The 24,797-nt window shown below is 49.9% G+C and overlaps 1 protein-coding gene and 1 non-coding gene across 2 annotated transcripts; both read right to left on the bottom strand.

Moving 5' to 3' along the window:
* Window positions 1–2,451: 2,451 nt before the first annotated feature.
* On the bottom strand, window positions 2,452–2,523 carry TRNAM-CAU (transfer RNA methionine (anticodon CAU)). Its single transcript has one exon. It is a non-coding gene; the product is annotated as a tRNA-Met (tRNA).
* Window positions 2,524–19,185: 16,662 nt separating this feature from the next.
* Window positions 19,186–24,590, bottom strand: LOC126523593 (uncharacterized). The gene is made up of 2 exons (XM_050172189.2): window positions 24,428–24,590; window positions 19,186–21,529 (listed from the first exon to the last, which is right to left on the bottom strand). The coding sequence occupies exon 2, from the start codon at window positions 21,505–21,507 to the stop codon at window positions 19,330–19,332; it is 2,178 nt and encodes a 725-aa protein (XP_050028146.1). The 5' UTR covers window positions 21,508–21,529; window positions 24,428–24,590; the 3' UTR covers window positions 19,186–19,329.
* Window positions 24,591–24,797: the final 207 nt, after the last annotated feature.

Below are 24,797 nucleotides of genomic sequence, written 5' to 3'. Positions count from 1 at the left end.
TCATGCATCCGGTTCTACGTGCTGAGTCGATACTTTGTTGGTAGCGTGTTTGAGGGCACTAATGTCTCTGCGCTAGTCACGTGGTATTTCTTTTAAAATATCGCACGCTTTTTCTTGCAGCCCTGAACAAATTAAAACCACAGCAGCTACCAGCACGGCAGCAAATTACTTGGATATTTCTCAATGTGTTCTACAACTTCTGTGTTAAAGATTTGTCGTTTGAATCAATACTTCAAAAATTATTTAATTAATTATTGTTAATTACCTAAGCTCATAGCAAAAAAAGAATACATTGAGTTGGACAAGGGGTCCACGAACAATGCTAATACAAGCATTCTCGTAACTCACTCGTGGATTTTTTTTAATGTTTGGCCCGCCTTACACGAAACACCCCATATAGTTCTCTTGGGACTCTGGGATATATTGGGGATAACGGCTGTGTGACACCATGGAAGGCTAACAATTTATCTTCTACAAAGACTGTAATTAAGGTACTCATATTAGACACTTATCGCTCGTAACGCCACAACATGATTCCTATTTCAACAAAATCTAAACAACGTGCCTAGCATATAGTTCACCGAAAATACCAGGAAAGTGAACTACGTGTCGTGTCCGCTGCCGGAGCGGTGATGCGAGCGAAAGACTGACGCCACTCTGATGTAGCCACTTAGCCAAAAAGCCCCGTGTTTATTAGACAGCCGCTTTTTATCGCTTTTCCTCAATGACGTCACAGAGCCTGTGCGCACGAGTGCTTGGTCAGATGAGAAAACCGATAACACTATACACTACACGCCTCGTATGACACGTGACAATTTTGACAAAACGAGTGTTCAGTAATTACCCTCAAGGCACATAATTAATTAATTTACGCACTTCAAACTTTTGGTACACGACTCATATGTAGCATGGCTCTTGTTTTCTCCAAGTATGAAATTGCTGCCGTCTTTGGTCCTTCCATGAAAGCGGCAACTTTTTAAGCGTTTCATGTACCGCCTTTAAGCCGGCCGAAATGTTAATTTATCACCCAAATAACCCGGAGGCTCCAGAATATATTTGCATATCAGTCCAAACGTTTCTCACATTGCGTGATAAATTTTTGTTCCAAAAGAACTGTGAGGACAAACATTATATAACGTTTCCGGAAGTTATAGTCGCGCTAAGAGCTTGGCTCTAAAAACCGTAGCAGCGTTTTGCACGTGTAGGTTGTTTTGGATACTCGTGCTCTCAATTGGGAGCATGCCTGGTGGGCATACAACTATACAAAAAGTCAGAATTAAGGGTCGCAAATGGGTAAATATAAAATAAAATTAAGTCCACTGAACGAAAAGCTAAAGAAAGAATCTTAATGAAGGAATGAAGGTTTCAACTAACAAACATTGGTTAGATAATTAAAGGGAGTACAACTTTACACGAATGCACTTTGGAACTTATACGCTTTCATTTATAAAAAAAAAGAATAGAAAAGGAAGAAAAGGCAGTGCTTTCAGGTGATAATGTAAGTACACTGCCATTTCACATTGCACAAATTATCAGAAAAAAGTACATGTTAAAAATACTGAATTTGTAAGTTTAAAAGCAGCGCCATCAAACTTGACAGGAAAGTGAGACGCACACTAACACATGCACAACGTTTGTGTGTGTCTCACTTGTCCAGTTTGATTGCGCTGTTCCTAAATTTTGAAATTTGTCCGTAGCCGTCATCTCTGTGTAGGGGCGCGCGTTTCGACTACTTGAGCGCAGAGCGGCCAGATTATCTTCCCAAATGCGTATCAGTGCCCCAGTTGTCGCGTCAGGCCAAACGATACGCTTTTTGGAAGATATCCGGGAAGCGCCAGCGCTGCGCTCGGGAGAAGTACCGTCCGCCATTTTGCCCGTTTCCGAAACGTCGGTACAGTGTACTAGAGTGTTACTAGAATACTTCACTGTAATGTCGGTTACACTAAACCGAGGTTGCCAAGCTCGGTTGGCGGTCAACCGCGGTTAGCGGCCTAACCGCAGTTTCGCCTGCCGTGTAACCGCGCTAACCGCGGTTAAGGTCGCCCGTGTAACAGTTCGTTGAAATAACTGAACCTGCATGGATGCATCGTTCAGGCTCGCTTGCACGCCGTACGCAACAAAACAACGTTTCGGAACGGCAACGTCTGTCACACAGGCCTGTGTGGTTCCCAAACGCCCTCAATGGTCCTTCAACCACAACACACGAGGTGGACGCAGGTGTAAGGCAGCTTCCGGCGCAACTAAATGAAATGAAATATGTTTTCAACGTATTGGACACTGCGGGCTTTCGAAAAAACAAATCGCAGTATACGCTATCGCGCGTGCGCCTAGGGTCGCAGTGTGTTAAATTTGTTGCGCAATACTAAAGACATCAGAAATGCATCGCTTCGTGATGCGATAACAGTAAGAAAAAAAAAAAGCAAAAAGAAAATAGCGAAGAAAAAGAAATAGTAGCAGAGCGTGGTTTCGATCCACGGACCTCTGGGTTATGGGCCCAGCACGCTTCCACTGCGCCACTCTGCTGCGGCCGTTGCTAATCATATGCGTCACGTGAAACCGCGTTGCCGATGCAAGTTTGGTCGAGCCCTCGGCGAACGTCGTCCTTCACGCAGGCGCGGCAAGAAACCGGTTTGCAATTTTGTTGCCATCACGTAGAAATAAAGAGGGAAGAAACGAAAAAATGTATAGCTTCGAGTAATAGGGTACCACAGTGGCTTTATGCCAGTTTTGAAACATTATTATTACTTACCAATATTGTCCTTGTTCTTTTATTACATGTAATCTAATTTTCAAATAATGCTTGATTGTTGTACCATATGTGCGTACCTGCTTATCTTGATCTTTTTTTGTGTGTTTTCTATTCCAGTTTTTATCCTTAACGTTTGGCCGTTGTTGTTCTACCTTTTCATCTTTTTTTATCTTTGCGCCAGTATCCAGACCTCAGGTTTTTCTTAGGCACACAAAATATAGATAGTTTGAGTATATGTATATTATGATTATTATTGTGATTATTGTCGCTGTTGTTGTGGTGGCCATTATCATCACTCGCAGGTCGGTCAACTAAACGGGAAGGCTTCGGAAACCAATCGCATGTAAGAAAAATCACCATTCAAGCACTCCGTAAAGATATTGTCACGTGGTGGTGACGTAGAAGAACACAGTAGCAATACTGTGAACGAGAAAACTAACTTTTATTGGGCGAACTTGTGCCCACAAAACAGGCTACACTTATAGCACAACGAAAGCGGCGAACACAGTCGGCGATCGTCGGAAATCTGATCAGCGGGTCAAGCGCGTCGGCTTTTATACAGGATCGTCGAATGTTCCAGACTAATCGTTGGGACCCGCGTGCCTTCCACAAAGTTCTACACCATTCGAGTCAGGCGAATAAATCAGATAACAGAAGGTTCGTCGACAACAGACTGTGGATAGAAGCATCGATAACTTTCCAGAAACTTCGGATACATGCAAGCGCGTCCCGCGCTGTGCGATAAGATTTGTTAGGCGGCGAAACGTGGTCGCCCAATAAATATAAGTACACGTGTCAATACCCCCCTCTTAAAAAGCATCGTCCCGATGCTACAAATATAAGAGAGCGACACACAAAAGGACACTTATTAAACATAAGTAACAAAACAACGAAAAGAAATCAAGTCTAAAAGTCAGTTACGCGAAGTCCCAAAGTTCGTCAACGCTGGTGGTACGGCTTGAGTCGCACAACGTGGACAATTTCAGGTCGTGAGCGACGCCGCTGTGACAGCGAAATGCCGTCTGGCACGACCTCATAGTCCAGTACGCCAATACGTCGGATGATCTTGTACGGTCCGAAATAGCGACGCAAGAGCTTCTCGCTCAGTCCTCGTCGGCGTATAGGGGTCCAAACCCAAACACGGTCACCGGGCTGGTACTCGATAAAGCGTCGTCGGAGGTTGTAGCGTCGGCTGTCGGTCCTCTGCTGGCTCTTGATCCGGAGGCGGGCGAGCTGTCGGGCTTCTTCGGCGCGCTGGAGATAGCTAGCGACGTCAACATTCTCTTCGTCAATGACGTGGGGCAGCATGGCGTCGAGCGTGGTCGTCGGGTTCCTGCCGTAAACCAGCTTAAACGGCGTGATCTGTGTTGTTTCTTGCACCGCCGTGTTGTAAGCGAAGGTTACATACGGCAGGACCGCGTCCCACGTCTTGTGCTCAACGTCGACGTACATCGCTAGCATGTCGGCGAGGGTCTTATTCAGGCGCTCCGTGAGACCATTAGTTTGCGGATGGTAGGCAGTTGTCCTCCTGTGGCTTGTCTGGCTATATTGCAGAATGGCTTGGGTGAGCTCTGCTGTAAAAGCCGTTCCTCTGTCGGTGATGAGGACTTCTGGGGCGCCATGTCGCAGCAGGATGTTCTCGACGAAAAATTTCGCCACCTCGGCTGCGCTGCCTTTCGGTAGAGCTTTTGTTTCAGCGAATCGGGTGAGATAGTCCGTCGCCACGACGATCCACTTATTCCCGGATGTTGACGTCGGAAACGGCCCCAACAAATCCATCCCAATCTGCTCGAATGGTCGACGAGGAGGTTCAATCGGCTGTAGTAACCCTGCTGGCCTTGTCGGTGGTGTCTTGCGTCGTTGACAGTCTCGGCATGTCTTGACGTAACGGGCGACGTCGGCGGTAAGACGCGGCCAGTAATACCTTTCATGTATCCTCGACAGCGTCCGGGAGAATCCGAGGTGCCCAGCAGTGGGATCGTCGTGTAAGGCGTGCAGTACTTCTGGACGCAGCGCCGACGGAACAACAAGAAGGTAGTTGGCGCGGACTGGTGAAAAGTTTTTCTTCACGAGTAGGTTGTTTTGAAGCGTGAACGAAGATAATCCACGCTTAAATGCCCTAGGGACAACGTCGGTGTGCCCTTCCAAATACTCGACAAGGGCTTTTAGCTCCGGGTCCCCTCGTTGTTGATCAGCGAAGTCTTCCGCGCTTATTATTCCAAGGAAGGCGTCGTCGTCCTCGTTATCTTGCGGCGGCGGGTCAATGGGGGCGCGTGATAGGCAATCGGCATCTGAGTGTTTTCGACCGGACTTGTATGTTACAGTGATGTCGTATTCTTGTAGTCTGAGGCTCCACCGTGCCAGCCGTCCTGAAGGGTCCTTTAAGTTAGCTAGCCAACACAACGCGTGATGGTCGCTGACCACTCTGAATGGCCTGCCATATAGGTAGGGGCGAAATTTCGCTGTAGCCCAAACGATGGCTAGGCATTCCTTTTCCGTTGTGGAATAATTGCCTTCCGCTTTTGACAACGACCGGCTAGCGTAAGCTATCACGTGTTCATGTCCATCTTTTCTCTGGACTAGGACGGCACCGAGGCCTAGGCTACTGGCGTCAGTGTGGATTTCGGTATCAGCGAGCTCGTCGAAGTGCGCAAGTACGGGCGGCGACTGCATGCGTCGTTTGAGTTCTTCAAATGCGTCGGCCCGCGGCGTTTCCCACTTGAACTCGATGTCACATTTAGTTAGCTGTGTCAGCGGCTCAGCGATGCGTGAAAAGTCCTTGACAAATCGCCTGTAGTAGGCACACATGCCAAGAAATCTACGCACTGCCTTTTTGTCGGTGGGCTGCGGGAACTTTGCGATGGCAGCTGTCTTCTGCGGGTCGGGGCGGACTCCAGACTTGCTGATGACGTGGCCTAGGAACAGAAGCTCATCGTAGGCGAAGCGGCACTTTTCTGGCTTCAGAGTGAGCCCTGATGACTTGATGGCCTCGAGTACTGTTGCGAGCCGCCTAAGGTGTTCGTCGAAATTTTCGGCGAAGACAACGACGTCATCCAAGTAAACGAGACAGGTCTGCCACTTCAATCCTGCTAAAACCGTGTCCATCACGCGCTGGAACGTTGCAGGCGCCGAGCACAGTCCAAATGGCATAACCTTGAACTCGTAGAGGCCGTCTGGGGTGATGAAGGCGGTCTTTTCGCGATCTCTTTCGTCGACTTCAATTTGCCAATAGCCAGACTTGAGGTCCATCGACGAGAAGTATTTAGCGTTGCAGAGCCGATCTAATGCGTCGTCTATCCGTGGGAGGGGGTATACATCCTTCTTCGTGATCTTGTTCAGTCGACGATAATCGACACAGAAACGTAGGGTTCCGTCCTTTTTCTTTACCAGGACAACAGGGGATGCCCACGGGCTTTTCGACGGCTGGATGATGTCGTCGCGCAGCATTTCGTCGACTTGTTCTCTTATAGCTTCACGTTCCCGCGTCGAAACTCGGTAAGGGCTCTGGCGTAGTGGTCGAGCGCATTCTTCGGTTATTATGCGATGCTTTGCGACTGGTGTTTGTCGAATCCTCGATGACGTCGAAAAGCAGCCTTTGTATCGTCGAAGCAGACTTCTGAGCTGTTGCTGCTTAATCACGGGGAGACTTGGACTTATGTCGAAGTCTGGCTCGGGAACTACGGTTGTCGGGGTAGATGCGATAGAATCCGAGAGGACAAAGGCATCGCTGGTTTCCACAATTTCCTCGATGTATGCGATCGTCGTGCCCTTGTTGATGTGCTTGAACTCCTTGCTGAAGTTTGTCAGCAACACTTTCGTGTTTCCTCCGTGCAGTCGAGCGATCCCTCTTGCGACGCAAATTTCACGGTCGAGCAGTAGACGTTGGTCGCCTTCGATGACGCCTTCTACGTCAGCGGGTGTTTCGGTGCCGACCAAAATAACAATGCTGGAGCGAGGCGGGATGCTCACTTGATCTTCAAGCACACTCAAGGCGTGGTGACTACGAGGGCTCTCCGGCGGTGTTGCATGATCTTCCGACAGCGTTATTGACTTCGACTTCAGGTCGATGACTGCGCCGTGTTGGTTGAGGAAGTCCATGCCGAGAATGACGTCTCGTGAACACTGTTGGAGGATAACGAAGGTGACAGGGTAAGTCCGGTCGTGAATGGTAATTCTTGCCGTGCACATTCCTGTCGGCGTAATCAGGTGTCCTCCAGCGGTCCGAATTTGAGGGCCTTCCCATGCAGTCTTAACCTTCTTCAACTGGACGGCGATGTGTCCACTCATTACGGAGTAATCGGCCCCTGTGTCGACTAAGGCAGTGACTGCGTGGCCGTCGAGGAGCACGTCGAGGTCAGTGGTTCTTTGTCTGGCGTTGCAGTTGGGTCTTGGCGTCGGATCACGGCTGCGTCGTGTTGATCTGAAGCTGGAACGTCGCGTCGTCAAGTCGTCTTTCGTCGGTGTAGTCTTGGCTTCCCGACTTCTTCGGGACGGCGGCGTGTCGTCATGAAGTCGTCGAGATGGTTTCTTCGTCGTTTTCGTCGGCGGCGGAGGATCTTCGTCAGTTCGACGAACAGCAACCGCACCTCCATCGGTTGCTGCTTTTAGTTTTCCGGATATGGGCTGACGGACCGGCCCCGGGCTGGGCCAGTGTATGGTCGGCGCTGCGGCGACAGGTAGCGGCCTGGTGACGGCGAACGGGAAGCTCGTCGAGGGCTCCACTGAGTGGCGGCGAGGTAGTCGGCGATATCGCGAGGTCGTTCGCCAATCTGTGGCCGCGGCGCGTTAACGGCGAAACCTCGCAGTCCCATTTCCCGGTATGGGCATCGGCGGTAGATGTGCCCCGCTTCTCCGCAGTGGTAGCAGAGCGGGCGGTGGTCAGGAGCGCGCCAAATGTCCGTCTTCCTCGCGTAGGTCCGCTGGGCGACGGGTGGTCGTGCTGGCGCTGGCGGCGGCGGACGACGGAACTGCGGCGTGACAGGGCCCTGGCGCGGTCGCGGAGGGGGACCTTGACGGCGTGCGACGGCGGCGTAGGTCATCGCTTGCGGCTCAGGCTGGGGCGATACAGGGACTACTCCAAGTTGTTGTTGGAGCTCTTCATGCACGGCGTCGGCAATCGAAGCCACTTGAGGCTGTGATGGTGGGAACAGCTTTTGTAGCTCCTCCCGCACGACCGCTCGGATAGCCTCGCGCAGGTCGTCGGTGGCCAGTGATTGAACTCCGGCGTAGTTCGTCGAGTTTGTGCGGCGGTCGAATTGCCGGTTTCGGATCTCGAGTGTCTTCTCGATGCTGGTGGCCTCGCGAAGAAACTCGTCCACGGTCTTCGGTGGGCTTCGTACCATTCCGGCAAAAAGTTCCTCCTTCACACCACGCATCAGCAGGCGGACTTTCTTCTCCTCGGGCATTTCAGGGTCGGCGTGGCGGAAGAGACGGCTCATTTCTTCCGTGTAGATCGCGGTCGTCTCATTAGGTAGCTGCACCCGGGTTTCTAATAGCGCTTGGGCTCGTTCTCGGCGTACGACGCTTGCGAACGTCTGCAGGAAGCCGCTTCGGAAAAGTTCCCAGGTCGTTAAGGTGGCTTCTCGGTTCTCGAACCACGTCCTGGCCGCGTCTTCCAAAGCGAAGAAGACATACCGCAGTTTGTCGTCGCTGTTCCAGTTGTTAAAGGTAGCGACTCTCTCGTACGTCTCGAGCCAGCTTTCCGGGTCCTCGAAAGTTGAACCGCGGAACGTCGGAGGCTCCCTGGGCTGCTGCAGCACGACGGGTGACGCTGGGGCTGCCATTGGGGTTGACGTGGTGGCCATCTTCCTAGTCGTCTCAGGCAAAAGTCCGTGCTCCGGGGGCAGTCCTTGCAGCCTGCGGCTACCTCGCTGGTTCTTGGCGACGTTGGTGTCTTCCGAGTGAGGGCTTGGGTCACGGCTTTGTGGGGGCGTCCGGTACATGAACGCAAAGCACCTCCACCAGATGTCACGTGGTGGTGACGTAGAAGAACACAGTAGCAATACTGTGAACGAGAAAACTAACTTTTATTGGGCGAACTTGTGCCCACAAAACAGGCTACACTTATAGCACAACGAAAGCGGCGAACACAGTCGGCGATCGTCGGAAATCTGATCAGCGGGTCAAGCGCGTCGGCTTTTATACAGGATCGTCGAATGTTCCAGACTAATCGTTGGGACCCGCGTGCCTTCCACAAAGTTCTACACCATTCGAGTCAGGCGAATAAATCAGATAACAGAAGGTTCGTCGACAACAGACTGTGGATAGAAGCATCGATAACTTTCCAGAAACTTCGGATACATGCAAGCGCGTCCCGCGCTGTGCGATAAGATTTGTTAGGCGGCGAAACGTGGTCGCCCAATAAATATAAGTACACGTGTCAATATGGTTAACCAGCGCAGCTAAAACGTGTGGTCCCGGTGTTTATCACTGGTTAGTCCCAACAGTTCATTAAACGACGGCTTGGTAGGTTGCCGGATCCTCTGTACGCAGTTGCTGCTTGCGCTCGGCTGCACGAGTCTGTTCTTGTGCTCGGGCTATAGCATCGGCACGGCGCAGACGAGCTCGTTCCCGGTTCTGCTCACGGCGTTGCTGATCGAAAGCTGCCTGCCCTTAAGGAGTACGCATGACGCTTGGCCTAGCCATTTCGGAGCCGGACCTACTGGCGCACTCAATCGCGCTAATCGGCTAGCCATATACATCTTCGCTGTAATTATCTTTGGCTCACATTAATTCGAAGGTGGCGCTGAAAAACATTGTCTTAAAATTTTCATTCTTCCTAATTCTGAACCGCTAACTCCTGCGATATTTCGTTGTCCACTGATATTAATAAAATTTTGCATACGTTCTCTTTTGCACTCGGGTTATTTGTGCCAAACAACGTGGCTACAAGTCATTTACTACCCGCCGTGGTTGCTCAGTGGCTACGGTGTTAGGCTGCTGAGCACGAGGTCGCGGGATCGTATCCCGGCCACGGCGGCCGCATTTTGATGGGGGCGAAATACGAAAACACCCGTGTACTTAGATTTAGGTGCACGTTAAAGAACTCCAGGTGGTCAAAATTTTCGGAGTCCTCCACTACGGCGTGCCTCATAATCAGAAAGTGGTTATGGCACATAAAACCCCATAATTCAATATTTAAGTCATTTAGTATTCCTGAAAATGAATTTCAAATATTGGTTGCGTTCCCGACTCATGGCTTTTCACTGGCTATCCTGTGTTTGTGACGTCAAAGGCTGCACCATCACTGTCCCGGAAATCGTCGCTGAAATCGCCCCTGAAATCGCCGCTGTCTAATTCGGGAGATCTGTAAAAGTTCCTTGTGTCGTCAGGAGATATCAGCTTCGCTTCTTTGGCGTTAGCGCCACGTGTACTGCGTGTTTACATTGTGGTAGTGCAGGATATGACGTCACCGACTAATCGTGACGTCACACGAATCAGCTACCTGTTTCGGTTTTCGTATTTCGTTTATTGGTTATTTAAAATGATTCATAAATTTTTAAGCGAATTGAACCAATCTACCGGTGACAGAATTGTCAATGTCATTTGAAGATGACAATATCTTAATATGGATAAAAAAACGCCGGTGTTGCCCTTTAGGAACCCGTACGAATCGGTTCAAACTGGTTCGAACCGTTATATTTTTACTCCAGTGCTGAACCTGAACCACAGCGGAAAATATGTAGAAGACTTAGCCTGAACCCGAACCAAACCCGAAAGCTTTTCGGTTGGACAACCTGTAACGACGCTGCGCTGATGGGAGCCGTACGCGTATATCAGGCCTTGTGTTGGTTGGCTGTTTAAGAAATCGATGAACATACTGAGCAGATCAAATGCCATAGATATTGCTTTTCTGACAGAACAAAGAAGCGAACCATAAGCCTTTCTTTTTAATTCTTATATGCTTTTATCTTCCAGCGATACGGTGCATTAGGTATTTTTAGACTGCACCAAAACGCGCCACTTACCTCAGGCTGCAGTGTATAGCTTTCATGTGTTGCAACGGACGCTGTATCGGTGAAACATCCACAGACTTCCACCATTCTGGTGAACCATAAGTGAACGCCTTCTCTCCCCTACGAATTAATCCCCAGCTTTATATCGTGGTTGCCACGGTTAAGCGGTTGGCAAGTGTTATCTAAATACGATGTCCCTTAGAGGCGGCCCTACTAGGGGCGAATGGGTACTGCCCTTCCCCCCGAAATTCCTTCTGTGCTGCCCCCATCGCGCTCCCCGCCCCTTCTACATTTATTACCATAATGTAACCAGTCATATAAGGTACCTTCCCGCATCTACAACTAAAATGGAGAATCAAAAATGGAAAGCCGCAGGCATGCAAGACTTCCTACATCGCCGCAGCCGGGGAAGTAGAAAAGTCTTTACTCCCTGTTTTATTGCAATTACAATTATAATGGACACCACGAGCATTCCTGCTGTCTTCGTCGGCGTCGCCATGAGGTTCCGTATAAAGTTCAAGGGCGATAAAGTCGTCACCGCGTGCCGTATACTGTATGTACGATTGAACACGTGCAAGGGCGAGCCGGTGATCGCGGCTAAATCTCACGCACGCTAGCGAGGGAAGCGGGGAGGAAGCGCGCTGTCTTCTGTCGCGCGCTAAGCTTCGCGGGCAGGATAGGGATTGGGAGCGCCTTCTACTTCGGGCTGCCCGAGCAGCCGTGCGCGCCTACCAGGGCCGCTGTATCTTTATTGATTCTTGAAAACCGTTTGCGACAGGGACAGAGCGCGCCGCGATGTGGTTTCGCGGCTTAGTTCGTGTTGATGCGAGACGCAGCACGAAGGTCAATTCGCTCGCTGCTACTACCGCGCTTCCTCACTCCAGCGTCTTGACAGCAAGTTTCCGCGATCATCGAGTAAAATGTGTTTATATTTGCTTGTGCGCGCGTGACACCGGGCTTGTTCAGTTAGTATACCTGTGTTTAGAAGTTTGTACGGTCGATAAAACCATCATCCTTACGTCGCATGGCTAGCTGTCCACTAATTTGCTATCGCAATCGACGCTTTGCCTTTCAGGCGAAACTGCAACTTTTTTGATGGAATGAGCATTCGTTGCCTATTTCAGGCGTTTTGAGTCTGTCTGTCGGTCGGTCTTTTAAGGCAGAGAGTTGGGATTGTTGGAATTTAGACAAAGACATGTTCTAGCGCATATGAAAAATCAAAAGAGGTTTAGAGGTCGTCGTGTTGTATCTGCATCTCCTTTCATATTTTTTTACGTGCTGGAAAATGTATTTGTCTTTGTCTGTCGGTCTGTCTTTCGCCGACCCAGTGACCAAGGTTGTCTACAGCTTTTGGGCGACCAGGTATGCACTCGTGATGATTGTGCCGTCGTAGTCCTTCCATTGTCATCATTCCAGCTTCATCATCCGATTCTCAACATATCTTCGACAAATGTATGACGCCATACAGTCGTTGTCATCCCATTATCGTCATGCAGCCGCCGTGCCATCATCGCCATTTCACAAACCTTGCTTCATTGTTGTCATGCCGTCTTCGTCATACCGCCTTCGTCGTTACATAGACTTCATACGTTCTTCACTCCACCGTTGTCATAACCGTCAAGCTAATGCCGTACTGGTCGTTCCATCATTCCATGGTCATCATTCCAGCTTCGACGTCATCCAATGCTCGTGATATCGTCGTCATACAGTCATCGTCATCCCGTTGTCCTCATGCCATCGTCGTCGTCGTCACGCAGTTTTCGTTATACCATCATCATCTTTCTAGAATCGTCGTTAATGCATCGTCGGCATGTCGCCATGGCCATGGCCGAACATGGCGACCGAGTGTCGTAGCGTATTGGGCCGACTTCGGCGTCAGTGCGTGTCGTAACAATGGTAATGTGTGAGCGACCACTAGAGATTGTAAATAAAGGTGTCTTCAAGGACACGGCTTGTCGCTATAGATTAAATTCTAATCGCATTAACGTCGACAGTCATCATGAGATGACTTCTGTCGGAATTTTTTTGCTTTCCTCCGCGGCATCGGCTAACCGAAGGTATCGCATTCTGCCATGTTGGCGTTTTGAGCCAATCGGGAAGGCCGTAGTAGCCTTAGGGGCCAATAAGTATACTAGAAGACTAAGAACTAGACAATATGGCAGAATTTGACAGTATAGCACCCCGAGGGCCAAAAAGACAAACACCCGAGAAGAAGGTTCGGATGCGTCCTCTTCGAAAGTGTCGGGCAACAGATGCTGCAGTTGATGGTGCAGCAGTTAGAAAGAAGAGGACAGGGAAAGGAAAAGAGGTCGCGAGGAAACGGCTCCTAACAATACTGTTCTCAGTAATTGATTTAGCGGGCTGCAGTCTGCCAGATTTTCTTTGCGCCACACACTATGCACACTATACGTGTGCACACATTTAGATTTGCTTTTGAAAAAAGTTCGAAAGTGGGCTTGTCGCAGCCGTACCTCCTTGCTGCTATGCCGGCAGTTGTCGTCACGCTTCCATTATCGTCGTGATGACTTCCTTTCGCTGAGCTTTGGCCTCACCATATGATAAACAAAAAAAAAAAGGTCCAGCGGTGATTTAGCGCTAAATGTGAAAGAAATGCGTGGGCATTACGTCGCGCCTCTTCGAGGTCCCGAGATCCATGGTTGAAACCGCGTTCACCGCATTATTGCAAAGTGTTGTTTAGAAGATCATTCGAAACGCGTCCTGCGCTTCCTGGAGGAGCGAAGTGCAAATGAAGCTGATGCGGAGCAGACCCCCGTCAGTTCGAGAACTGCTCGAGAACGTTGCAAGAATTTTATAAACATCGGAAAATCCAGCCCACTGTCATGCGTCAACTGTACTGTACAAACAAAAGTCACTGCGGTGAAATTCTGCGACAATGACAAAAAAAAAATGGCTGATCTCCATGCGTAGGTAAATGGGTGTTGAAAAATTACTGCCCTTGCGAAAATTCCTTAAGCAAGTGCTCGAAAGCGTTATGCAGCCTTTATCCTTAAAGGGCCCCTCACCAGGTCTGGCCATTTTGAGCTGACAAGCGCAGAGCATACATTGCGCGCCTCCTGTCTGCCAAGTACTCCATCGCTACGCGCCGCGGAAAGACCTGAAATTTCAAATCGATGCCGTTTTTCCTTCTCCTCGCGGCCGCCACGCTCCAAGCCGGAGGATGACGTAGACGTGCTAGTGCGCCTACGTACACGTGTTTGCACTGTGACGTCGCTCGTGGTGGCACGTGACTTCCAGTATTATTCAAGGCAACATCTGTTGCTTGAATAGACGTATTAAAGCTTAGAGAAATAAGAAAGCACACAAACCGAACGTCTGCATGTTTTTGTGTTACTTCGCACCGCAGCAAGAGAGATGTACTTCCGTTTCGTCTGCTTGTTCCCACTCCGTGCGGTCGCGCGCACAGACACCGAAACGATTCCATTTTCTATCGTGTCCCCCCCCCCAGCGCGGGATCATGTACTGTGATCTGCTTGTGTCTGCCTCAGTATTTGTGTAGCACTGAATTATACCGGTAGTCATGTGTCCTCGTGCACAGCGCGCAAAATCGTGCACTGCGCGAAATGAGACAATCACAACAGCTCGCGCGCGACGCCGTCAAAGGAAGTGCGCCGCGCCGCAAAAAAGCGAGAAAAAAAAATAGGAATTTCGCTTGCGGAGGCTAGACGGGGCGACAGAGAGAGTGTCTCGCTTGGCAGTAGGCTCGTCTCCTGAAACCACGGGCTCGCGCCGCCGAAGTATCTAAATCTCGACTATTAATGAGCCGACTTGAAAAACATTTTGCGGCACAACGCTCCCTAGAGGACACGTAACAACTTCCAGCGTATAACCAAAATTTGCTATGGGGCGTGGTGAGGGGTCCTTTAAAGGGACACTAAAGGTTACCAGAAAGTCAAGTTAAAGTGATAAAGCAATGGTCTACAAAGTCTAAGGCGTCAATATAATCGCGAACAGAGCTTTAGTAACCGAGAAATTGAGGTAAATGCACGACACGATTTGAGACCCCCCAGCGACATTCCGGTACTAGCCCGATGACGAAAGCACTCCTCATCATAATTTATGTCACTAGTACTCAACTACTCGTATTAAAAAGATCACTTCATTAGATTATAAGACAGAAGAAAATGCTACTTGTCTACTTCTATTCGATTCTAAGAAAAAAAATAACATTTTGACGTTACCCTTGAGTAGTATGGGTGATCGAAAGGTTTCGTTTTCGCTAGACTCTGCGCGCTCGACTCTGCGCCGCGCGCTTTTTGGAGTTTCAGTTGTTTCGTTATCGCGTCGTGCTGCGCTGGTTCTGCTGGCTCGCGAAACTTGCATTCGGAACAAGCAGCGAGAATTCCACGTCCATGTGATGTCTTGGGATGCGCGAACGGTCCGAGGAACTTGGCCAAGGGCAGTTGCAGCGGCGAATCCAACGTTACTTATCACTCTGTGCCAACGAGTGAACCTCTCCGTTCGAAGTGGTTAAGTGCCGTACCCCTGCCACAGCGCGTTGGCAAAGAGCCCAAAAATCACATCGTGCGCTCGCTGCACTTTCGTCCAGAAGATTACAAGTTCAACGCCTACTTGCTGAAGTCGTGTGGAGTGCCTTTCAAAGCAATGCTTTCCCGTAGCGCTGTTCCGTCGGTCTTGCCTGCATTCTCCGAAGCGCAAGAACAATTGCAGGTCGAAGACGGGGCGGTGAGTGCGGCATTTGGTTTTCACGAAGGAAAAGCTACACATGTGCATATATGTACAGCCATAACATACAGTTGCCGTCGTAGTAGTACGCAACGACGCCGGCAGCGCGAGCCCTCAACAGCAGGTCACGTTCATCAGTGCTTAAATCGCTGAACTCGAGCCCAGCATCGCGAGCGAATGTGTCGTTGTCAGGGTCATCCATTGCAACGAGCGTCGACGTTGGCGTCATAAAATAAAGAACCAGCTTATCGTCGCGCGCTTTCCCTTCCGCTAGCCACCATAGTTCCGCTTTCGCGCTGCTGTCGACTCTGTCTTGGCTCTGTTTCTGGCCGCGCGTTTGCGTTTTGTGCAGAAAATCCGTAGCGCCGTCTGCGGGAGCCGTTTTACTCACCGACGGCGCAACGTCACTATGAGACCATGACGTCAATACTCCTCGATCGGAGGGCGGGTGATATGAACTGCGCTAGAGGTACGCGGACGCTTCAGAACGCATTTTCTCTTAAAATAAGTCTCTTCTTCGCACAAAACAAGGGTTTCGAGGTTTCTGGGATGGTATTTCAACAGCCCACGTTGACTTAATATTAACCTTTAGTGTCCCTTTAAGAGAAAACTTTAACTCGGGTGCGCCTGTCTAAATACATGTAAAATGAGCATTCGTTTTTCTCGGCAATTACTTCACTAAATTTGGCGAGCTTTGTTGCATTTAAATGAAGAAGTTAAAATCTAGTGACTGTTGGTTTCGAATTTTTTATTTATGTCGTCAATTCTTTATTAAGCATTGACAAAACTAAAAAACTTTCAGAAAACGAAACTATGAGGTTTACACCTCTGTAACTCAGCAATGAAAAATGATATCACAATTCTGTGAATTGCATCTCAGAGTACATCTAAGCCGACCAAATTGGTATGTTAGACATGAGTCTCAAAAAATTTAATATGAAAATACAGCTTTTGCAGAACCTTAGTACATAGCGTAACGAATCTACGTAAGGTATTAATAGGCATATCGAATTTGTCCGCTTTGAATGCTCTAATGGATACCGCTTACAGAAATGCGATATCTGTTTTTGATGCAGAGCTATTAATTTGTGAACTTCGTGCTTCTATATTTTTTCGATCTTTCGAGTTCTTGAAAATTATTTTAAGAAAATGCAGGCCCTAAATCGAAATTCCGCTTCCAACAGTCACTATAATTTACCTTTCTCTCTCAAATGTAACAAATTTAATTAAAATCGGTCTGGGGGTTATCTCAGAAATGCGTTTCTGCGTTTTACATGTATCTGAATATGTCGCGTTGGAGTTCGGCCTGAGCTAAAACTTCCTGTTAATCTTTCCGAATGCCCTGAGACTGCGCGGTGATAGCGATGTTTAGCATTCAGCTTAGACTCTTGAGACGGTGTTCTAACCTTGCGCGGAGCATCGTGTTGGGGCGATGCAGCACTCAAGGCAAGTCCAGCAGGTTATAGGGACGCAAAAAAAAAGAAAAAAAGGAAAAAATGAAGAGAAAAAAAGAGAACTGAGGTGAAACAGCGCGAAAAAGACGAGGACACAAGGAAACACTGTTTCACCTCAGTTCTAAGTATGAACCGACTAGCCCTCATCAAGATCTTACTAATGAAAAAAAGAAAATTGCGTCCTAACGATACTGTTTGGAGGAATCGAGTTAAGGGAAAGAGATAGTCATCCGAGTCTACCAGCTTTTCTTTGCGCCGCCGGGGTTCGCTCAGAAGTTCGCAGCTGGGTTTGTTGCGTGCGTGCGCCCATCCTTTCCGCTATGACGGCCCCAATCGTCACGCTCCCGTTCTCATTTTTACCGCGTAGATGTTAAGGGCTACTTTCCCCAGGATCGTGTCCGTGTGTCAACGCAAAACTATCATCATCACGATTGGCTCCAGCGTTGTCGTCTTCTTCCACAGCTAGCTTGTTGGCGCCTCTCGGCGCGAAGGCGCTCGTGGCAGTGATTTTGCGTTCGTCGTCGTCATTAACTACTAATTACTTAATTAACACAAAGACACAGCCAATTTTACAGCGAATTACAGCGCAGCTGTTAAGCTCATCATCATCATCATCATCATCATCTCGATGCTTATATCCCCCTCTCTCTCTCCATGCTTGCAACTATACGCCTCCGAGGAAACTTGTGATCGCGAATTGGCGATCACAAATTCATTCATTCATTCATTCATTCATTCATTCATTCATTCATTCATTCATTCATTAAAGTGCTTGTGGGGACATCTGCAGGCATCAAGTCAAGTTTATGCCAAGCTGTCGCAGACCAATAAATAATGACACGTTGTTACCGCGAATTCGTTTTATTGTAAAATATCCCATTGCAGGTGTACTGCAGTTCATGTTCACGGCTGGAAGGAGCATGCGCACAGCGGGCCCGTATACTCCTTGACAGGAACCTTCCGTGTCAAGCCTGGTGGGGAAGAACGGGAAAAAAAAGAACACGTACTGCAGCAGTCAAAGGGGGAAGATTATGTAAAAAGACCATCGGGGTATGAGTCACTTATTATTAAGGCTTTCGCCTTAATAATAAGAAATTCATTCGCGCTCCAACGAGAACTCTAATGACGCCTTTCTTTTTCAAAGAAGAATTCCATTTTACTTTTGTGCTTCCTCCGATGCGGCTGATTTAGTGCGGCATACAGAAACACCACTAATGAAGCTCTGTGTCAATTTTAGCTAGGTATAAAAGGAAAAGAAATATTTTATAGTTCCACGATGCAGGCCCGCTGCGTGCGCTCCTATAGTGCAAGGTCAGTGCTGAATATGGTCAACGTCAAACAGTAGAGCATTATAGCCGAGTCCGACATCTTCGCCAGTTTTTCTTTACGGCGAATTTTTTAGGTGCTGGCAGGTCCCCTTCAATATTCGTTAAACCTGTCTTTTCTCTACAGAGGAAAATAGCAATAACAGCTGGGAAGAAGGGCTTGATGAGTTTGTCACGTGCTGTACGCTGGTGTTTCTCACACAAAATGTCGGTAGGGGAAGGGGGGTTAGCCCATCTGCTTTGCGCGTGATCGTGACGCCAGAGCACGCGGAAGGTTGTAATGCTGTCGCTCCGCGGGTGTAGAGCTACGGTAGCGCAGCCGAAGAAGTGCGCGTCGAATAAACTACCGGGAAGCAACCATTCTCGTCCAATACGCTGTCTCTCAGTGATCACGTGTTGGGCCGATACTTCGAGCGAAAAAGCGAGGAGAATTCATACCTTCGCTTGCTAAGGCTGGCAGTGTGACGTGCTCTCTCCTATAGTTTATTTCTTACCTGGATGCTTATATCCCCCCTCTCTCTCTCTCTCTCTCCATGCTTGCAACTATACGCCTCCGAGCAAATGGCGGACGTGACCAGTTTTGCCAGATCACTATGAATTCTGAATATCCCCTATTGTTATTACTAAGTGAGCCACGTTGAATGCATCGATCATGTTCGACGAGCTGCATTCAACACCGCAGTTAAGACACCAAGCATGGATCAAGAATGCTACAAGGCTGTCGAGTTCGTCCTGTACTTCGTGAACTGGTTCAAGGAGAATCAGTTCCTGTTCCCTGCGGTGGCTTGCGGATGCTGCCACGTCGCTAATAGAGGAACCGCGGGCCAGCAAAACAGCTGTGTATCGCGCCGTAATGGACACGACTCGTCACTTCCTTTACTCAGCCGCACATGGCCGGTAGTCCCGTGCACGTATAGCTGTTTACGGTTACATACGCACTTGCACGTTGCACAAACGCGTTTAGCCGTAAGATTCATTTATTTAACGAGAATCAAAGCTTTTCAACAAAGCAGCACATGTTTATTTGCGCCTTATGTTTTGCAACACCTGCCGGGCCCTATAGCATAGAAATAGGCTCCATGCTGTAGGTGCCGGCAATATAAAAGGAGCAAGGACTCTTTTCTGTCCAAGCCTCTCCTTGCTCACCGCTTCCTGTGCACGATGTCCACCACTTTTAGATACTTCCTGATGTGCAGCCAGCAGTCCTCGTTCAGTTGGTCCAGCGTGCGGCCCCGTTCGCCGAAGCACTCGACGCGGTGCCTGACAACCCCGGCCATCTTCATGAAGCCGTTCAGGCTCGTCAGGCACGGCAGGCCCAGGGCTCGTCTAATCATCGCCGCCGCTTCGACGGCTTCGACGGCCGCCCTTTCGCAAACCATATCCACGACCGATGCGTGGCCCGACACCAGCTCGATGGCGCGTGCGCAGTAGACGTCCTGCTCGCCCATCACGAAACGGGCTGCCCTCGTTACGAGACTGGAATTGCGCCTCGTGATGTTTCGGATGAACATGAGTTCGCCGTCGCGATCTGCGGATCCGGGAAGGCTCAGCTGCAGCAGGTTGTAGTTTCTCTCGATGCGCGGCATCACAAAGCTGAGGAAGGCCTCGTTGCCTCTGTCACCGAGCGCCGCGAACGTCACTTTAGTGAGGCTCGGGCTGCCGAGGACTGCCTCGGCGAACGACCGAGAGTCGTGCTCGTTCAGGCGCACTTCCCTCAACACTATTCTGACAAGGCTGGGGTGTGCCGCAAGGGCCTTCGCAAGCGGGCTTTCGGGGCCCTCGGAAACGTGCAGGTCTTCCAGCTCCCGCTCCTGCGTGTCTGCATAGACATGGAGCTCGAAGTCTCGGAGGGCGGACGCACCGGCGACGTAAGCGGCCATCGCTGTCTGGAGAGCGTGGTCGAAGAAGTGGGAGTGCACGCACACATGAAGCGTCATTAGTGTGCGGCAGGCTACCAGGACGTCGTTGAAGGCCCTGTAGAAGTGGTCCCGCTCGATCAGATGGAGAGAGCTGACTTTCACCGACTTGACCTCCGGGCATTCTGGAAGCATGGCGAGGTTCTCGACGGTCACGTGGACGTCTACGATGACCACTCTATCAGCCATTCTGGACTCCCTGATCGTGCGGCAGATATGTTTGAGGGAACCTCGTGCAGGAAGGTGTCCCACGGTGACCCTCCTCAGTGACGTGTTGCGCGCGAGAGCTCGAAAGAATGCACAGCACTCGTACTCAGTGAAGCCGAGGAGGTCAATGGTGAGCGACGACAGTGTCGTGATTTCGGGCAGCGTTAAGAGCCAGGGCTTGATCCTTTTGCCGGCGTTGCCCACGGGGAGCTCTACGTCGTGCAGAATGCTTGTCACGACGCAAGGCCTGAACCAGATGATGCTCAACGCGCGCAACGTCTTGTTCCGAGCCACGATATCGGCGAAGAGCGACTTGTCCTCGACGTTGTAGAGGTCCATGTCGGCGACCAGCTCCTCCAGGCTGGTCATGGCGGCGATGGCTTTCACCAGTGACCGCAGCGCTTGCTTGCTGATATCGGTCGTTCTGATGGTGAGCTTCTTAAGCACCGAGTCTTCCTGCGCCAAGTACTTGCGAAATCCGTCGGACAGGTCAGTGCCGCCATAGGTGAACGCACAGGCTCCCACTGCCAGTTCGGTGATGGTCCTGTTGTCACGGAGCATGATGATGAACTGACTGGCGCGGGGACCACTCATGTCCAGGTCCGCAACGTCCAAGGTGGTCAGCGTGGCGCGGCCATTTTGCGGCGGCGGCACTACGAGCGTGGGCCTCCGCACGGAGTAGGCGTAATACTGCTCGAAAAGCGGCGTCATGTGCCGGTCCAGGGGGTTCAGGACGTTCACCACGGCCTTTATCACATTCTCGTCGTACTGCGGCGTTCCTCGGACGGTCAGGCTCCTCACACCGCGCCCGTACTGCAGCCAGTTGAGCAGAAATGGTCGTTTCGCTATGACGTGGTTGAGATCGACGGCCACTATGCATCTGTGGAGGGAAAGCAGGTTGGCGAGTACGCTGACCGCGATGGTCTCGCTCTCGATGCCTGCCGATTTCCACGGCAGCTCGTGCTGGCTATCTTCGGCGACACCGAGCGTCAGCTCGCCCACACCTTTGTCCTTTTCCTCCTTCAGCTCGAGTCCCGCGTACCACAGGGCTTCGTTGTACGAGCCGAGCCTACGCACCAACATGCAAATGGGGGTATCTTCGCTCCGCGTGCAAGGAAGGCTGAGCGATGGCATGGAGCGGATCCTCCGCACTGTCGAAGGGTTGTTTACCAGCGCAGATTCCGGTTTGTAGTCCATCGGAACCCGCTGGGGTAGGGCGCTGGCACAGAAAAGAAGAAGAGAGAGACCCTCAGTAATGAAAGTACTGAGGGATAGCAAACATTCCTTGCTCGCAACTACAGCTCGCGAAACGACAGAAGACAGAGGTACGGCATCTCGTTAGCCCACCGGTTTGCCATAGCCCGTAAGTCTATTCGGCGAATCACGTTAATGAGCAGGGCGTCATGTAGATAACGCGCCACCTTATATATGCGCAAGCACAGTGGATTAAAGGTTGGTTTGGCATTCGCTCATATTTTAGAGAACGACACATTCACGCACTCGTAAGAGCTGCGTGGTGATCAACTACTTTTTTTGCGATAAAATATGGGACACAATGGGTGCGCTTGTGCTGTGTGCGCCGTTTCCTTTCTTTTTTACTGTGAAAAACAGTTAAGAATTAGGGAATGGGCTGATACTGTCTGCGCGTTCGCAAGGACGTCCACCGATTATCACAGAGAGGTTGCGCCATGGTGGGGGAAATAAATAGCGGCAGCGTTTACTCGTCTTGAGCTACGCGCTCTAGCCACAACTCCATGTCTAACTTCTACTGCGCCCACCGTTTGTAATCTAGCAGATTTCCATGGCTTCACTGAAGGACGCGCACATTAGGAAGCAAATGCTTTCGGCGCGGTTTATGGATTGCCAGAGTCGAATGAACGTGCTTTGCGTCGGCTCTCGCTGTCAGTGCGCTATGCCGCGAAGGAGAAAGGGGCTCGTAAAAGAACCAGAAGATTGATAAGCGGGAACGAACGGGTGTTATTCCACGGACACTAAAATCCGACATTTGGCAGATTCCGCAACGGCGGTGTTGTGAGCTAATCAGACAGGCCGTCTACGGCCCTATGGGCCGACTCGAGCAGAGATGGAGAATTCGAAAGTATGGCAAAAATGCGGCAATGTCCAGGATACCACCCCAGGCAAGGCCATGACGTCGACTGACCGAGACCAGAAAGACCGAAGCCTGGAAATAAATCACCTTAGAGTGGTTACGGTGCTCTAGATGCTCAAAAAATGTTTGAAGACTTAGCGAGCTTATCTTGTCCCGAAACAATACCCGTCGTCTATCTTGACTGCGTTTTTCCCTTCGTTAAGCCTCATCGCCCTACAGTTCCAGGTCACAGACACCACGCGTGACATTGTCAGCGTGACATTCTTGGCAGGAAAGTAGCGATCGCAGAGTTTTCTTTAAAAAAAGGAAACGCAAGAAAGATGGATGATGATTATATTGTTTAGAGGCAAGATACGCCTCACAGGGAGTAAACGTTTTTATAGTGTATTTGAAAACCGTGAAGAATGGTGCTCAGCAAGAAGCGGACTGAAAAAGTTAGGGCCGCAAGGTAATGAAGTTCAACTGACGTTCACCGTAAGTTAATAGAGGAAATCACATTCATTTAAATAGGCAGAACTAACTGTGGCGACTCGATCTTTTAAAGGTGAACTTGATGAAAAGAGTGGACACGGGGGTCACCTCGAGGTGGCGTTTAGTTTTAATGCGGTAAGCTGTCATTCTCTGTGCTCTCAAGGTTTGTGCACGTACATCCAGAAACGCGAGTTGGGGCTTCTCAGAGAAATCGGAGTCATACAGAATGTCACGCGCAACCAGAAAGCACGGTTTATAGCTACGCCCTGCATTAAGTATACCGTTCTAATGTAGTTTCGAAATCTTGTCTCTCATATTTGAAGAACACACACCCACAAAAAAGCCAGAACAAAAGGATTATGCCTCGCCTTTTTCGGCGCCAATTTTCACGAGGTGACGCAGTACCATCTAGACCAACAAACAGTCCTTTTTCTGACGCTCAATTTACCGATGATCGGTGGTCCCTGGGCAATTGTCTTTGCATAGTTATCTGCCTTGTGTGAGAGTTACAGCACCACAAAGTTGATGGCATTGGGTTCGATCTATGAATTAAAAAAAGAATACATACGTTCTTTCCTGCAGTCGCGAAGTTTATTTTTCTGTAGAATGGTTTGGTCTTAATCTGACGCTTTGTGCTACGTTCCGGGCGGTATACCGAACTATTTGTCGTGTAAAACTGCGAGTAAACAAGCTCGAGGTTAGCTTTCCTTGGAGACAAGCAGCCACGCATGCAAGCGATTGCGCAGGTGCGATTAAGTTGTAAGTACACCATATATTCGGGGGCAACCAAAGTATGCAGCGGCAACTTGGCGGTTCTCCTATTGAGAGAGAATATCAAAATCATGTCAGAATCGGTCTATACCGTTGCTTCGTCAACCTGTCATTACGACAGATTTTACTCTGGGCCCCAACAATCACGTGATGTGGCGGAAATAAACATTGCATTACAGTTACGTTCACCTTTTCCCACGAGGCCATGGCGGAGGCGAGCATGTTTCAGCAGCCGTAGACGTCTCTCGGGAACATTGTTTTGGAACGCGTAGCCGCACTTCGGTTTTACAGGCGGCCCGGGCTCTTAGCGAATCCTTAGGCTGTCCCCATTCTTGGAGCAATAGCTAGGAGCTACGATGAAATCAGAATTGCTTAAATAATCGTTCGGTGCCTGTTAAGGGAAGTGGGCAAATAGAAGGGCCAACTGGCGGCTCGCTAGAAGGAAGCGTTAGTCGGGCCCGGACACAAGGTCTGACGTTCGCCCGCAATGAAAACCGCGAGCGCGCGCTCGCGTGGTTCGGATTACAGACTGTCCTTAGAGCCGCGACTGATGGAATGGTACGCGCGTGAACATTCCAGCTGAGACACGGGCGCTGTTAGGTGTAGAGCGGCCGTTGGCCTGCCCCGAACGATACGCGATCGGGCTGGCAATCGCGTGAAGTCGATATTGGAGCTATACTGGCTGCTGCGCAGCTTGACGACGCCGAAGGCACAGCGCGAGAGCGTCAATATACCGAGTGTCTAAACGAGAGTCGGAGCACTTACCGTTTTCTGAGAGGGAAGTAGTCAGGTGCCAATCGCCCAGGCCGACGGTGGCTTCGGCTGGGACGTTCTTCCTGGCGGTTTCCGACGAGCACGCGCGCTCTCGCTGCACGAGCTGCGCTGGCGCTTCTTTCTCTTCGACATCTTGTCTTCACGCAGGGCACATAAGCACTGGGGAGAACTTGGCGATGAAGGATGCGTGTTCGTAAAGTCTTATTTTATGTAACTTTTATAGAAAAAATAAAAATAACAGCGTATTGCACGCATATTCGGGAATCGGCGATTAGGCCAAGCTTTCTTTGGTGGTGGTATCCTCACGCATGCTTTTTTTTTTTTCTTCACTTCTATCTAGCTCGTCCATCCTCGCTCAATC

The sequence above is a fragment of the Dermacentor andersoni genome, chromosome 6, assembly GCF_023375885.2.
Source record: "Dermacentor andersoni chromosome 6, qqDerAnde1_hic_scaffold, whole genome shotgun sequence".
NCBI lineage: Eukaryota > Metazoa > Arthropoda > Arachnida > Ixodida > Ixodidae > Dermacentor > Dermacentor andersoni.
This window is presented reverse-complemented; position numbering and strand designations above follow the sequence as displayed.

Coding starts and splice junctions, on each gene's coding strand:
- LOC126523593 (XM_050172189.2), bottom strand. CDS start 21,507: ATGGACTACAAACCGGAATCTGCGCTGGTAAACAACCCTTCGACAGTG.